General features: G+C 51.0%; 1 protein-coding gene across 10 annotated transcripts in view; it reads right to left on the bottom strand.

Moving 5' to 3' along the window:
* The window catches only part of P4ha2 (prolyl 4-hydroxylase subunit alpha 2), a 105,123-nt gene that overhangs the window by 19,067 nt on the left and 69,906 nt on the right, over nucleotides 1-16,150 (bottom strand). For 5 of the 10 annotated variants that reach the window (XM_036195823.1, XM_036195828.1, XM_036195826.1 and 2 more), the window contains exons 2-6: nucleotides 13,910-14,036; nucleotides 5,414-5,513; nucleotides 4,705-4,801; nucleotides 4,181-4,332; nucleotides 1,482-1,619 (exon numbers count right to left, since the gene is read on the bottom strand). In XM_036195823.1, coding sequence (XP_036051716.1) covers nucleotides 1,482-1,619; nucleotides 4,181-4,332; nucleotides 4,705-4,801; nucleotides 5,414-5,495 — 469 coding nt within the window. In that variant the 5' untranslated portion in view covers nucleotides 5,496-5,513; nucleotides 13,910-14,036. Of the gene's footprint in view, nucleotides 1-1,481; nucleotides 1,620-4,180; nucleotides 4,333-4,704; nucleotides 4,802-5,413; nucleotides 5,514-13,909; nucleotides 14,037-14,524; nucleotides 14,642-16,150 lie in introns of those variants that run through there. The other 5 variants (XM_036195827.1, XM_036195819.1, XM_036195820.1 and 2 more) reach the window with 3 other exon arrangements.

The following is a 16,150-nucleotide window of genomic DNA, read 5'->3' as shown; positions in this document are numbered from 1 at the left end:
GGGGCACACCTGGGGGGCTCACCTGGGGAGGGGCTCACCTTGGGAGGGGCTCACTTTGGGAGGGGCTTACCTGGGGAAGGGGCTCAAAGCCAACAGTGGGTGGAGTTCTGGAGCGTAAACTCCCTTTGCCTCTGCCCCAACTCAGGACACTCAGGGTCCGTTAACTGTGGAAGGAGGCTGCCAGTAGACAGCTCCCTTCTCTCACCAGCCACGCCTCACAGCTACAAGGTCAAAAGCTTCCCAGAATTACCTTCTTACTCTGCCTCATGGTTGGGTTTGGCCAACACCTGACTGAAGCAGGAATAGAGAGAACCCTCCTCCCGTCAGCTCAGCACAGTCCTCCACACCAAGGCCCTGGGCCTTGAGTAGCCAGTCACAGGACATCTAAGGAGGAAGACAGCTCCTACATCACCTGGGTCTCTCTCTGCTGCATCTCTTCTAGGCTCCAAAGAAGGGACGTGGTATTTAAATTATAATGCAGTCCAACTGAACCCTTGGGTTTATTAGTCTCAAATAACCCCCTAAACCCTGTAAGTTTATAATCACTAGCACTAGGCAGTAAGCAGGGAAAAGGCCAATTAAAAACAAAAACAAAAAACAAAAAAAGAGGAATGAATGGCCAGACATGTGAAAAGAGAAAGAGCAGAGATCGGCACCCCAGAATCCAGGACATCAGACAGAAAGAAACAATCTGAACCAGACTCTACTCCGAAGTTAAAGGGTGTTATGCTGGTAACCTGCCTGCTGGCTTTACTGGTCCTGTGCTCTTGGTGACTTTGAAGAACAGGATTACAGAGGAGAGACACAAAGGCACTGTGGGTTTAGGAGTATGTGAGAACGGAGGGAGGCAGAGAAAATAAATCACTACCCAGCAGCCTTAGCAGGAACGAAGAGATGGACTCAAAAGAGCATTGGATTTAAAGGAGAAGTATGAGAGATGGGCTATGGAGACTTCATGTGAGATCAGGAGAGAGGGGGGGGGGAGAGAGAGAGAGAGAGAGAGAGAGAGAGAGAGAGAGAGAGAGATCGATCATGCAGGGAAAGGGGGTCATAAGCAAGAAATGGGGAAACTGGTGGGGCTACACAGGAACTCAGGGAGAGAGAGCAGAGAGGTAAGGACAGAGTGGAAGGTGGGAAGACTAACTAGGGGGACGTAGGATAGAAGCAGCGAGTCTACAGACCAGCCTGGGACAGAAAGCAATGAGCGGCTGGGATGGAAGCAGGTCTGCCAGCAGATGGGCGATTTTCGGGTGTGGGATGCCGAGGGAGACTCCCGCAACAGCCTCCACTCTCTGTCCGTTCTCTGACACCAGAGGAGACGTCTTGGCTAATATCCGAATCAAGACATTGAGCTAGGGCTTGACACATGGGAGACTGGCATTCAATGGGAACCCCAAAACCAACACCAACAGTGAGTTGTGCCTAAGCCCGTCTGACCTGCCCAGACCCTGAGGAGACGTACGTAAACGGAGGTGCATTACCTGGAAGTTCTCCTCTAGAAATCGTGTCTGGGTCCAGTTTGTACGTGTCCTGAAGTCTCATTAGCGCTCTGGCAGCTCCAGACTCGTCCTCATCAGTGGGGAAGAATTGCCGCTGGACTGAGAGGTTGGCGACAAAACCTTCCAAGTGACAGTGAGAAGAGAGGTCACTCTTAACCCAGGTGACAGAATTCTACCAGGGACCAGAGGCAGCTACTAGAAGGTCTCTGGGCTAACGGGATTTCCCTGTCCCTTCCCTCCAAGGCTGTTAGCCGGCTGTGGGCTCAGCGATGGAACACCTGCCTGGCATGTACTCGGGAGCAAGCACCAAAATAATAGCAGGAACAACAAAGCATTCTCCTTCTTCAGGAGGCCCTCCTGGGGGCTCCTCGACAGAACTTTCTTAGCCTTCCCTGTACTGTTCATTTGGAGTGCAAAGGCTGCTGCACACAGCTTAGCACTTAGAGTCTAGAGTCGGGGTATGTGCTTGTGGCACCAAGACCACAGCCCAGAGCCTAGACAGATTTGACCACTGAAGTGGCCCCAGGTGGCTTTTCCAGAGCCTCAAGGTCTAGTCACAAGCCAGAGACACAGCTCCTGATATTCCAGGACTCCGGGCCTTGCCATGCTAATGATTCAGGCCTTTGAATCTGCCTAAGAACTGAGGACTGGGAGAGAAACTCCGACGCATTCCGTCCCTGGCCCATCCATGGCCCCTTTCCAAGAGTGCTACACCCGCTGCCGCCTCTTCTCATCATGGCAAGCTGGGGTCCAGGGATCAACAAGCTGCTACACTATCTTCTTCGCAACTATATGGTCAGGAACTCTGAAGATGTTAGCATCTATGAAAAAGAAGGTAAGCCCTCCAGAAACAGCCACACTGTACTGTCAGGGCTCCCCCTTAGTTCAAGGGCAAGCATTCAACATTAGAGACAAACAGAAATGACTGCTCTCTGGGCCTGTCCCATCACCTTCCAGGTAATCATAGCTTCCAGATATTAACGGGCGGTTGTTCAGGGACGACAAGATCAGTCAGCAAATCGTGTGCATCAGGACAGGCTTCCTCACCTTCCTCGCCTACCTCTCCAGCAAACAGGAGGAACAGGAGGAACAGCCTGTTCTGAGCTGTTCTGAGCAGCAGGCCCAGCCCAGGAAAGAGGGGGGTGTGGGGTGGGTCTGGGAAAGGCAGTGGCTTCTGGAGGCGGTAAGCTGACAGGCACAGCTCCAGCAAGGCTGAGCTCACCAAACCCTCCCCTGAGACTACCCAGCCCCCAGCCAAGCCCAACCCCAGTGGGTCACGTGGGTGGCCGTAACCAGTCTCAGCCAGAGAGACAGCTAGTCTGAAGCTAATCAGCACTCCCAGCTCAGAGAGGAGGCCCAGCTTGAGGCTGGGAATCCCGTGGCCCACCTCCAGCCCACTCTTCCATTACCAAGATCCTCTCCTCTGGATAAAGGGAACATGTTCACACACAGAAAGCACTACCCCAGAAAGAGCCCTTAGCAAACCCGTGCTCTGCCCTGCCAGTAACATTTCTAGGAATTTAACTTAGAAAAATAATCGGAGGCAGACACCAAAATGCATGTTAAAAAGGGCTGAAAATTTGGAAACAACCCAGGTGCAGTGAGTTGACCAGGCTTGGAGAGTATCGCTGTGACAGATGACTATCCAGCCATTACAACCATGGCACAGCCATGCTTAATGGCATCTGCAGAAGCTGGGAAACCCAGGACTAGGCATACGTTTATGTTGAACCCACACATGTTGTAAAAGACATACATAGGAAAGAATTCAGATGAAGCTGGCCTCAGCCCCGACACTCAGCCTGCTTGACTCACACATAAGCAGGTTCATTCTTTCTGGTGTATGCATGCATATGTGGTATTTGTAAGTGTATGCATGATCTCATGCGGGAGGGTGCACATGTGCACTGGATGTGTATGGAGGCTTGAATTTGAAGTTGTGTGCCTTCTTCAATCACCCTCTACTAACTCACTGAGGCAGGTCTCCAACTGACCCCAGAGCTCACTGATCAACTAGTCTAGCTAGCCAGCTTGCCCAGGGGAAAGCTCTGCCTCCCAAGTGCTGGGATGATACCAGACACACTTGCCTGGCTTTCCACGGCTTCTGGGGATCCAAACTTCAGTCCGCACACTGGCATGGTGAGGACTTTCCCCACTGAGCCATCCTACCAGCCCAAGATTATAGGGTTTCGTAAGTATTCTTTCAAGCTTATTTTATGTGTATGAATGAGTATTTTGCCTGCATGTATATCTGTGTGTCAGGCGTGCCTGATGCCTGAAGAAGTCAGAAGAGGGCAATCAGATCATCTGGGACTGTAAATACAGATGGTTGTGAACCATCATACAGATGCTGGGGACCAAACTTGGTTCTTCTGCAGCCAGTGCTCTTAACCACTGTGTGATCTCTCCATCCCCCAAGATAATAATTGTAATGGAGCTTATCATGGAGCAATTGGATTAAGCATCATGTTTTCTATGTGATAGGGTTTATGTTCCTGAAGTGTGTTACCAAAAGTATATTTAGAAAATGAAGCATTATTAGAAAACGTCATTACCAGGAAACATTACAAAAGAACAGGAAGTGATCGCTACAACATTTTTAAAACAAACCAACAAGGACAGCACCAGACAGAAGCCGACAGGCACACAGACACAGCCCATCCCGGCTTACTGCCCCTCACCTGCAGCCGAGTCCTGCAGGACCAGGTCCCCCAGTGCAGGCCAGTCTGTGTTCAACCGCTTCACCAGCTTATAGGCATTCACAGGATGAGCCAGGTAGCCCTCAGGGTCAGCAGCTGACTTGCTGGTCAGGGCTTCCATCTTGCTGGCCCAGCTGTAGAACCAAAGGGGAAAAAAGACTGCCACACCCACCCACCCCCCAGGCTGGTAATTTCCCTGGTGAGGTCCAGAGCTCTTTCATCAAGAGATAATAAAACATGAATATAGTAACTTCCTAGATACCCCTAGCCCTTAATCTAGGCGAGAGCTGGGAACTCCGGTGTAAATTAAAATGCGTTAAGTAGAAAGGAAAATGGTGGTTGCTCTTAACCCGTACACTCAGCAATTCTGGAGGACTAGCACAAGTTAACTGCAGGTCAGCTCCCCTGGGTCACCTCTCAATGACTTCCTCTTACAGATACAGGGAAGGGCTTGGGAAGGGGGGCAGTAGGGATGACTTAGTGTGGGATCTCAGGACACTGGGCACCTCTTAATCTTGGAGAGCTTGGCTTCCTCCACAAGGATGTACTCCTTCAGAGACTGCACGAGGTCCTTCTCTGCATAAATCAGGTCAGTCATGTGCCCTACAGGAGAGAAGCAAGGGCCAGTGAGAAATGGACGAGGAATGGCCTGCCCAAAATACCAGAAGTGAATACCCCCAGGCAGTGCATGTCAGTAAACCAGGAATCCCAGGGACTGGTAGTTAAAGGTAGTCACTCGCATGGCCATGACCCCCAACCTCAGGAAGATAGATGCTGAGGTGTCAAGAGGATGCCTGGGCAAAGTGAAAGGGCACTGGGGACTACAGAAGGAGGAGCTCTGTCGCCTGGATAGTCCTGTCATAGGGGGAACGGACATCCTAAGGGTTCATCAAACAGAAATCAGCTCTAAACTCTCCGTTGAGAAGGGGAGACTCTGGTCCTTGGAACAGAGAATGTCCGCAACTTAGACCACCCTCTTGCCATCGACCAAAAAAGACCTGAAAGCTACTTGCAGTCTGCACTTTCAGAGAGGAGGGCCCAATTCAGAAAGCTGCCTCCCAAGACATACGTTCTGTTCATCAGGATCTCGTGGCCGTCCGGGGGAGGAGAATCTTCCTAAGTTCCACTTTCCCTGGACTGGCCACAATCAGTGACTGAACCCTGAACGAGCCTCAGGCAGCTGCTTAGGTGAACCGGAGTTCTGGTGCCACATACCAATAGAGGTGAAGAATTCTGCCTGCACCCAGCTCAGGACACCAAACCAGGACATCAGCAACACCAATACCTGGAGCTTCATGATCGGAAAGGGCAGTATCTGTAAGACATTCAGAACAGTCATCAGATGGACACCGTGGAAAGAGCACCTTCAGTTGGCCATGGGTGGGACATGCCTGTAAACTCAACACTCAAGAGACTGGGTTAGCAGGAACAAAGTTCAAGGCCACAGAGCAAGACCCTGTATTGGGGTGGGGACAATTTATGTGAGAAATCACATCCAAACATGCTGTGCACATACATATATACCCTCAAATATGTCACTAAATAAGGCATTCAAGAACCACCACCACCACCACCACCACCCCAGGGAGGCCCACAACATGGAACCAGGGATACTTGCTCAGTTCTGGCTCCTGCCTGGGTTTTGTTTTATTTTGTTTTCCTTTTTAGAGATAAAGTCTCACTATGAATAGACACCAAGATGGCCTAGAACTCACAACCTTCCTGCCTCAGCCTGCCGATTGCTAAGATTACAAGTGTGTACATGTGGCTTCCTGCCTGTCTATCTGTCTTACTTTCCAATACATACGCCAGGATAGTGTCAAGAGCCGCATGTAGGAGGATCCAATCAGAGAGGTAGTTCCCAGGACGTCAAGATCATCGGGATCTCATAGGGAAAGAAGCAACTTTGCAAGGTCCACTCTCCCCAAACCAGTGATGGAGGCCATGCCATCCAGAATGTGAAAATGGACCTCAGGCACGGACCTCCCTTTGTACTTAAACTGAGGGTGGCCCAGACACAAGAGTCCTGTTGCCACATACCAATAAAGGTGAAGAATCCAAGGACCTGGATCCTGTCCACAAGAAAGTGACAGTACAGAACAGACAACTAAGGCAATACGGCCCAGGGGGCCATGCCAAGGTGGGGTATACAGAAGATGGTCAACAGAAGAAGGGGAAAACTGACCTCTGCCAGTCTGCACCTGCCACAGAAGAGTGGTACTTCTGAACAGACACGGCTCTTCCTGTAGTGGGGATCTAGACAGACACCTTCCCTGGCCACTCCCTACTCATTCACAAATATTTACTTACAACCCAGACATTCCAGGCACCAAGCTAGGCGCTCAGGATACAAAGGTGAATCAGTCCGCACACAGCCAAAACATTGGGGCCGGGCTGCTGACATGGGTAAGAGGCCAGGCCCTGCCTTCTCATCCGCCTAGAAACAGATTACAGTTCTGAGGGACACAGCAGCAACCCGGGGCAAGCTTCACTGGCAGCGGGCCTAAGTACACAGTGGAGGCTGCAGGCATGTCTCCCCATCTAGCCATGCGGCCCAGAACGTGATGGAGGGCCAGCACCCCACTGAACCCTTGTTCAGTCTGTCCCTCTTCTTCTTGTTCCAACTCAGCCAAGTCTCTGAAATGGCTCAGATGGAAATTTACTAGAAGAAAGCAAGGAAAAGAAATGAAACACAAATGCCCAAAACTATGAAGGAAAATCTCAGAGTCAGGAGGATCTCTGACATGCAGGCCAGCCAACTGCCCGTCAGAGTGGGGGTGATAAGAGAGCAGGGCTCAAGCAGGAGACCAAAGCAGATCTGGATGAAGTAGGGGTCTGTGCATCCCCCAGCTGTGTGGCCAGTTCCAGTGCATACCTAGTCAGAAGTCAGGCAGCCTAGTCAGGAAAGGGGGAAGCCTTTCATTCCTTTCGAATACCACCCACGGCTCATACCTTACAGCAACCCCAAGAAAGCAGCCAGGTTTCTTTAGTACATGAATGCCTGCTGTCATTTCTCTGGAATGTGCTGCCCGGCTTAGATGAGCCCATCCACAGATCCTGGCCTGGAGACAAAGCCTCCGAGTGTCATACACAGGCTTTAGGAAGTGACTTACCAAGAGCCCTCAAAGCTCTGTTCCGGCAAGGGAAGACAGGCATGAAAACCCTGCCAGTCCAGAGAACTAGGTGCCCCAAGGCAAGCAGCTCTCAGGCTGCCATATCAACACTACCATCTAAGCAGGGGCATCTGCTCCTTTCTCCGACCCCGGGGTCCCCGAACTCAAAAGGCTTTGTATAAAAGCTCACCTAACTAGGGTCAGGTGGAGCAGAAGCATTTACCCAAGTGTAACTGCACTCTATAACATGAAGAATGCCAATTCCCATCTCATAGCTACACCCAGAAAGTGGGAATCCATGTGTCTGCCCAGGGCCAGTGCTGCCAAAAGCCTTCCCAGGAGCCCTCAGAAATCCACAAAGAACAACACAGGAGTTGGTCATGGTCAAATCCCTTTTTATGAAAACACAGCACCAAATGAGAAGAGTTGAGATGATGAGCTGTACCTCGGGGTTTAGAATAATAGCTGTCCTCCAGCAAGTACCCAATGAAGTATTCTTCATCACAGATTTGTTCAGATGAAAAAACGGCAGCTAAAGAGTTTACACTTTGTACAGTAGATTAATACAGACTGTGTAACAATAAACACTCTATGGCCATCAACACAGAATGATCAAAGCAGACCGGCCAAGGCCAGCCATCAATAACACATACTGTATGTTCCATTTTTTGAGAGGAAAAAATGATGTATGTATAAATATATAAAAGGATTATAATTGTATCTTGGTGACATAATTTTCTTTTTCTTTTTTTATTTTGTTTTCCTGATTTTTTTCTCCAAGAAATTCTACTAGAATTTAAAATGTACATATTTTTATAATATGCTTAATATATGAAGGAAACAAAGTAGGCCCTTCTCAACTAAACTCCAAAGGGGCTTTGGCAGTCCTGGTGTCTGGACCCCTGTAGGGAGGTCTTGCAAAACCTGCCAATGTCCCAGCGACAGTAATTCACCCACCAGGCGGCTGGCACCATTTCTCAGCATGGTGATTCCAAGACATACAACCAGAGGTCCTGTAGTGAGCCTGCTCTTTGGAAAGTACATTTATAACCTGGCCAAGTGGCCATGGAAAGATGTTTCCAGCTGCAAACCAGCAGCGTCCTCAGCTTCTCCCCTTACCTCATCGGGGAGGACCCTCTGCCAAGCTCCCAGCTGCAGCCCAAATGCTACAGCTTGTGTTTTAACAAAGCATTTAACAGCCTAGAGACAGAACATGAATTTGCAAATAGATTTCACCTGGCACTGGGCAAAATGCTGTTTGCCTTCAGTGAAGGGATAACGTCCCCCAACGTGGCTCTTCAACCCCCAGTTTCCCACCATGGCCCTGCCTGCCACACAATGGCTAACTCTAGGCTGGCAGAGCTGAGAGGACCCAGGTACTCAGCCAAGGAGGGGCTGTGCACAGGATCCAAGAGGTCCCACCACTGATGCACATGGATGTCTGTACTGGCTTAGAAGTACACCCAAGTCTCATTACCAGACATCGTGCCTCAGCCATCACCCTGATCTACCTCTAGCATACCCTTCAGCCATGCAGGCCCCACCTGCTCTGAGCTCTCCACCTCTGGACTGGCCTCTCTCCAACTCTGTTCTACAAAGTAGCCAGCAAGGCTTGCTGAAGCCCTCCCTTTGGCTCCTACTGCCAGAAAGATACTGTCCAAATACCTTAGCCCGAAGGGCCCTTGTAGCTCTGTGACTTGGCCCTGCTACTCCCTCCAGCCCCGCGGCACCACCGCAGACCTCAAACCTTCCATGACTTCACGTAAAAAATATTTACCTTCACCAAGAACCTTGCAAAAGCCAGATCTCTGTTTAGTGGAGCCAAATGTTCTCCCCTCTCCCAAGAGTCCTCTCGAGTCCCATCTCTCAGTGTCCATTCAAGAAAGCACATAAAACCGTCAGTCACGGAACTCTCTGGCCTTCGATCAGGCCACACCACTGTCGTCAGGGAAAGTGGAAACACAACAGGTCCTGACAAGGACGCATGTGTCAGGTAAAGTGTACCTGTCCTTACATCATCTCTATTCGGAACATGAATGCCGGGAGCCATCAAAGCCACCACCTCCTGCTTCAGTAACAAGACAGAGCAGCAGCAGAGAAGCTGCCAAGGTCCACATGCCAACACTGAGCTAGGTTCCCATTAGGGCCCCGACAAATGGTCTAGTTGAATTTAACTCGTGTGAGCACCATAACAAAACAAAACAAAACAAAACAAAACAACCAAAACTGCACCAGAAGATAAAAGGCATCCATGCTGCCCCATACCCATGCCGTAGGCTCCAAACCTTAGTCAGGTAGAAGATACTGCTGACCCAAACCAGATTCTCTGGTTCCTCCCATTACCTCCAGACTAGCCTCTCCAGTGGCTACTGAAAGACCACCCTGAGTAGTGAGGGAAAGTTAACTTCCCATGAGGCAACTCTGGCTGATGAGAAGTAAAATACAGGAGGGAGTCAGCAGATACTTCCTTCAAATACCTTCTGTAAGAAATGCAGATACTTCCTTCAAATACCTTCTGTAAGAAATCGTCCAGCTGGGCAGCGTGGCGCACACTTTTAATCCCAGCACTGGTGAGGCAGAGCCAGATGGATCTCTGTGAGTTCGAGGCCAGCCTGGGCTAGAGAGTAAGTTCCAGGACAGGCACCAAAACTACACAGAGAAACTCTGTCTCAAAAAACAAACAAACAACACCCCCCCCCCAAAAAAAAAAGAAAGAAAGGAAGGAAGGAAGGAAGGAAGGAAGGAAGGAAGGAAGGAAAGAAATCGTCCATCGGCACAGAGTCCCCACGGAGCATGCACACAGAAGTAGGCCTGGAATGGCTGAAGAGCTAGCAGATCTCCATAAAGAGGGACCCGCTTGCTAAGGTACCACCTCCTTGTTTCCCATCCTCCTCTCCTCTCCCCTCACCCCAGCTGCCCCGCAATACACTTTTCAATAAGCATTAAGCACTTAAGCTCTGCCTCAGGCTCTGTTTTCTGGGAACCCAGTCTAAGATAACCATGGTTTATGTTTCCAAAGATCTTTCATTTCTACCATCTAATTCTCACAAAAACCTTGTAAGCCAGATAATCATCTCTGCTTCAGATACAATACTCCTGCCTGGTCCACAGAGGAAACATTCCAAGAAGCCCAGTGCATGCCTAAAACCACAGATAGTATCAAACTCTGTATATGCTGGTTTCTCTGTGAGTACATTCCTATGATAAAATTTAATTTACAAACTAGACACAATGAAAGCTTATCAACAGAACAAAATAGAATAACTGTAACAATTTACTGAAATGAAATTGCCGGTGTTGCTACTCTTGCATGCTGGGGCCACGATTCAATAGGTTACTTGAGTGCAATCACTGTTCCTACCATACAGTCAACCTGATAAGCAAATGGCTACAAAGGCTGGAGAGCCTCACAATGGGTAGTGTATCCAGCATGGATACACTAGACAAAGGAATGATACCCTGCGAAGACCAGCATAGAGTGACACAGATTCCACCACAGGGCTTAGGGGGGCTCACAGTTGTTTATTTCTATTATTTTCCAACACGTTTTAGACTGTGGTTGACCGTGGATGATGAAAGCTAAAGAGTGAAATCGGGGATAAGGAGGTACTGAGCAGTGTACGAGACACGAGAAAGATCACTGAGCTGTGGATGGTTCTCCATACACCTGACATACGTCAGCAAGTGAAGCCCCCCAACTAAGGCCCCTGTCTGCTAGACGCCGATACCATCCAACCTCACACATGTCACGTCACAGCGCATGTACCTTCCTGAAAGTGGGAAGTCACACTCTACTCAGATTGAAGACTTTCTCATGGGTGTCCCAAAGATACACAAATAAAATAAAGCCTATGACATCCCTAGTTGGAGCCCACCAGGAAAAGGAGAGCCCATGGACAAAAAATAATGGCACAGTTCCCTGAATTCAAGTGGGTAGTCATTTCCACTGGACACAGTATCAGCCATCCCAGCTCTGACAGCCAAGGAGCAGGTAAGTATACCTGCCCTGGGGTAGGAAAGATCCAGAGTTCAATGCTAGCTCCAACTGTCATTTCCTGACCTTGTGACCTTGAGCAAGTCCTAGGCTTCCTGATGCCTAATTTTCTTATTTATACAATGGAGATCATACTACATCCTATACTTGATAGGACTGTCTGTGAACTGAATTTGATGACAGGTGTCAGCAAGCTGCCAATCACTGGGCTGATTCTGACCAATCATCAGCACCAAGAAAATCACAGGAACTTGAGGGGCCCTCAAGTGGGCAGTCGCTCAGCTCAGATTAGCTGCTCTTGGAGTGAGGAAGGCTTATCTGAGGGGGCAGTGAAGACGCCAGACACCAGGGAACACCAGTGGTGAGTGATGTCTGCAGCCTAGGAATGCCAGAAGACACGACGACATATACAACTCAAGAAGAGGCCAGAATCAGATGTCACCAAGTAGACAGCACTCGGAGGTGACCCTGGAATTATCCAATCATAGGCCCTAAAGCCCCTCCCCCCCCAGGAAAGTTCCCTGGCAAAAGGCAGGGAGCAGAACCAATACTCCAAAATCTCTTATCCGTCTGTACTCCTGACCTGCTCATTCCAGGCTCCTCAGAGTACAAGTCTTGGGATCTCCATCATGCCCTGGCTCCCAGGAGTGCCGGGTACAGAGCAGACCATCTCTAGCAAACACTTCCCAAGAAGTCTGGAGCAGAAGCTGGCCGGGACCAGGCTCACACAGGTCCTATCAGAGCCAGGGAAATCACTATCCAACACTTAATCCTCTGCCCTGCAGTGGTACCAGCTGAACAAAACCCTCTTCCCCTAAGAAGTCCAGCCCAGACCTTTTCATCCTGCTCTGCTCTCACTGAGAAGAAAAACTGTCTGTCTATCCCTCACTCCATGTCCCCAGCACAAAACCCATAGACCACAGGACTCGGAAAGTCCGCTCTGCTCTGGGATAGGCCTGTGTCCCACCCTCAGGCACTTCCAAGGTCTAAAGGAATAGATTTGAATGACGTTTTCAAAGATGAACTCCTATCTAAGACTTCACTGGTCTCTCACGTGCCTGCATTACAGCATTTGCTGCCAACCTCCATCTGCATAAAATTAAGCTCTTGACAGATCCCAGAAGCCAGGGACACACCCCCCAGTCCTCTGCACACTATCAGCCAGCGTGGCCATAAGTCAGCCAAGGCCTTTTGTCCAGCCTCAAACCCTCCCAAGGATGCGGGAGGGTGCAGTCAAAAAGGGAAGCTTTCTCAGGAGATGAGGAAACCCTCAATTCCCTCTCTCCACTCATTCTCCAGAGTTGCATGTACCCAGTCTCCTTCTGATGAGCACCCACATGCAGGGCTCCTCCCTGGGCCAAGGCCGGCTGCCAGTGCTAAACAGCAATCTCAGAGAGACGAGGAGCTGCCTATGGGCAAAAAAAATGCCTCCTCCACCTTCTCTCCCTTCTCCCTTATTCTAGCGAGTCCCAGGCACGTTCTAGCCAGATACCAAGCATACACTATTCAAGGAATGACCCACAATCCACTGTGGGCAGTCCAATCTACAGATAAGTAAGTCACTGCAGAACCTGTGACAACGTAGAAGGAACATCAAAGGCGACACACAATGTTTCAGTGAGTTGTCACCACATCTGCCTAATGAGCTCACCAAGCGCTAAGGAGGGTTAGTATGACAGAATCTTCGGGATACAGCCTCCAGCCAACTCCATCCTTGCGACGTGGCTTCACTGGCTGGGCCACACAGTGGACAAGCTTGGCCGTGTGAGAACAAGAAGGCCCCAGAAGAAAAGAATCCAGAGGTCAAACATCCTGTGTATGGAGAGGAGCCCAGAGGCTGGGCCTTGAGGCACACAATCATGGTGAGAGACTATACACCCTGGACACTTTAGAGGCAGTTGAGGTACAAGTCAGAGGAAATCCTGGTCCCTTTAACAAAGAACTCAACCATGGGTTGCTGCAGGTGTGATATCAACTAAGAACAAGCAACAGCTGGAAAAAAAAAAAAAAAACCCTAGTTGTTCTGAGCTAGCACCCTAGGACATTTGAGGGTGCCATAAACTACATAGTGGTGGCCCAGACCCTGCTGTTAGGACCAGGAAACCCTTCCAAGAAGAGGGCTAAGGTGTCAGCAACAGGGTGGTCTGCACCAAGAAGTACAAGCTTTAAAGTGTGATTAAACTGTGGGGTTAGGGGGCCGTCTCGGGAGCAACTCAATGCTCTCCGACAGCACAGTAAATGTTACATTAGAACACAGATGATGACAGACGCACCCACTTGTACTTCCCAGTGACCACCCGGGACAGAAGTGCTCTGACCCACGTCCATGCTTCATCGGTTCAGTGGACCCTCCACATGCAGGTTCTCACTCCTTGGTGGGTGGGGCCGTTGGACAACTACATTGGCCTTTCCCCCATCACCTTCCTTCCACTAGAGTACCACAAAGATGATACTGGCCCGAGTCTGTGGCCACGCAGGGTGCTTCCTCAGTCCAGGTTCCTGAGGGACCACTCCAGTTCACAGAAGCTCCTGCCCCCTGCCCTGAGGCATCCAGACATTCATCACGTCCACACAGCCCAAGCTCCCTACCAATCCGTTACCTACCTTGCTGCTGCTCTGGACCTGAACTTTCTGAGTCTTCCCTCTGCCTGCTTCTGTCCTTGCTGTCTCCCGGCACACGGAAAGCTGTTTGTTGAATCGGTCACCAAATCACCACGGGTCTCCGCAACTACTGAGGGAAAACATCAGAGGTTCGACAGGGATGTCTGACAGATAGGGGGAGGCTTCCTGATATAACGGAGCACAAAACTAGTAGGCGCCAAGCTGGTCCCTGCCAGGCTTGGGAGCCAGAAGAGCAGGTCTCCCCAACCCTAAGCAGCGCCCCCTCCGGGGCCAAGAGGGCGCCTCCGCCTTAGATCGGGGACGACCCTGGGGTCAAGCCGCCCCTTCCCTGGAGCCTGATCTAACAGGCCAGCCAAGTGTCCGGCCCGGCCAGCCGCACGGGCAGGAAGGGCGCCGCCAACCTCACCGCCTTGACCCTGGGACGGGACGCGGGCGGGACAGGAACCGAGGCGGGTGCAGAATCAGGGCGCGGGGCACGGGGCGCGGGGCTGCGTGACCCCGGATTCAGCTCCCGGCTCCGCGCAGGGCAGGTCGCACCGCCCGGCCACCCGGACCCGAGCCCAGCCCCGCAGGCGATCCCCGCAGCCCCGCGCTCACCTGGACACGCGCGGCAGCCGGCGTTTCTAGAACCTCCCGCGGCGTCGCCCCGGCGCGCTCGGCTCCTCCCTCGTCCGAGGCTCCGCCCGCTTGAGCCTCCGCCACGTCCCCCCCTCCCGCCCCCCCCGGGCCCGCCTGGGCCTGGCTCCGAGCCACTGCAGCCTCCGGGAAAGGCCCGAGCTGCCCGCCACGCGCTGCACGTATGCGGTGCCCGCCTCCCCGTGCCGCGTGGGACCCCGCCCGACGAGCGACACCCCCAGCCCAGCCATCCCCGGACCCTCAGGCCTGCCCGCGTCCTCTGTGGTCCTAACCATCCCCACATCCATCACAACCCGCAGATTGCAGGAGGATGGCATCACTGAGGACGGGAACTGAGTGTCCCAGGAGGGGACAGGCTTGAGGAAGAAGAGGGTCTGAGATGCGCTCAATGCAGATGACCCATCCCCAAAGCCTAACTGCATCTCTGAGGGGCTCCGGCTGGCCCGGGGCTTCTGGCGATGTGAGGTGAAGAAGTTGCCACAGCCTGGAGCATCCTGGAGCCACCCTAGGGCTTATCACATGGACCAAAGAGATTGGACACCTCAGGCAGCCCGCCGGGTCTGAGAGACAGACAGCCAAGGAGAAAGGGAAGCAGCCGACCTCAGTCTGAACTGAAGGATGCCCTGGCGGCCAAGCAGGTTCCCACGCCTGCCCTGTGAGCTTGCCTCTTCATGAATGAGGTGAAGCAGTCTGAGAATCTCATCAGGGAGCAGAAGAGCCCAGAACGGAGATGCCCAGCCTGGGGACTGCGCCTGGAGCCTGGTGTGGATTCCCTATAACAGCACGGGCCAGGCGGACAGCCCAGACTGGGAAAGACAGACACACCAAAACACAACTCAGAAAACGCCGCTCAGACACTATCCGTGTCTGTGTTAGCCACCAGCCAGAGCTCAGATCAAACCTTTCCGCATCTGCTATGCCACAGAAAGTAGTCTGCCCAGATCTTCCCATGCCTTCCCCCTCTCTCTTGGGAGGTCATCTTCCTCCTCTCCATGGGCTCTTTCCCATTGGCCTATAAATACCTTCAAGCCATGGCTATGGAAACATAACCCTCATCTCACCCCACCACCTACTGTGCATCTCTCCTCAGCCAACCACGCTTGCAAAAGCTATCTTCTTGGTCTGCCTCTCAAGCCTTCCTGCTCTACAACAGCTCCAAACTAGTGTACTATATTATGTTTATTGTTTTACCTATCTTAAATCACCCTCCCGTGGTGGATGCTCTTTCCAATACATTGTTTAATTCAGTGTGCAAATACTTTATTGAGGATTTTTGCGTCTGTGTTCATGAAGGAAATTGGGGAAATAGTTTTCTTTTGTTGTTTTTGCCTTTATCCAGCTACGGTATCAGGGCAATATGAATTTATAGAATGATTTGAAAGTACTGTTTCCTGGTTTATAGAACAATTTGAGTGGCATTGGTATCAGTTCTTTAAAAGTCTGCCAGAGTTTCGTGAAGCCATCAGGTCCTGGGCTTTTCTTTGCTGGCATACGTTTTATTATTCTTTAATATTATTGCCATTTGTTTGTTTAGGTTGTTTAGATGCTCTTGGCTCACTGCTAGTGTGTCTATTAGTTACTTTCTTC

Source organism: Onychomys torridus, chromosome 8 (genome assembly GCF_903995425.1).
Source record: "Onychomys torridus chromosome 8, mOncTor1.1, whole genome shotgun sequence".
NCBI classification, from domain to species: Eukaryota; Metazoa; Chordata; class Mammalia; order Rodentia; family Cricetidae; genus Onychomys; species Onychomys torridus.
This window is presented reverse-complemented; position numbering and strand designations above follow the sequence as displayed.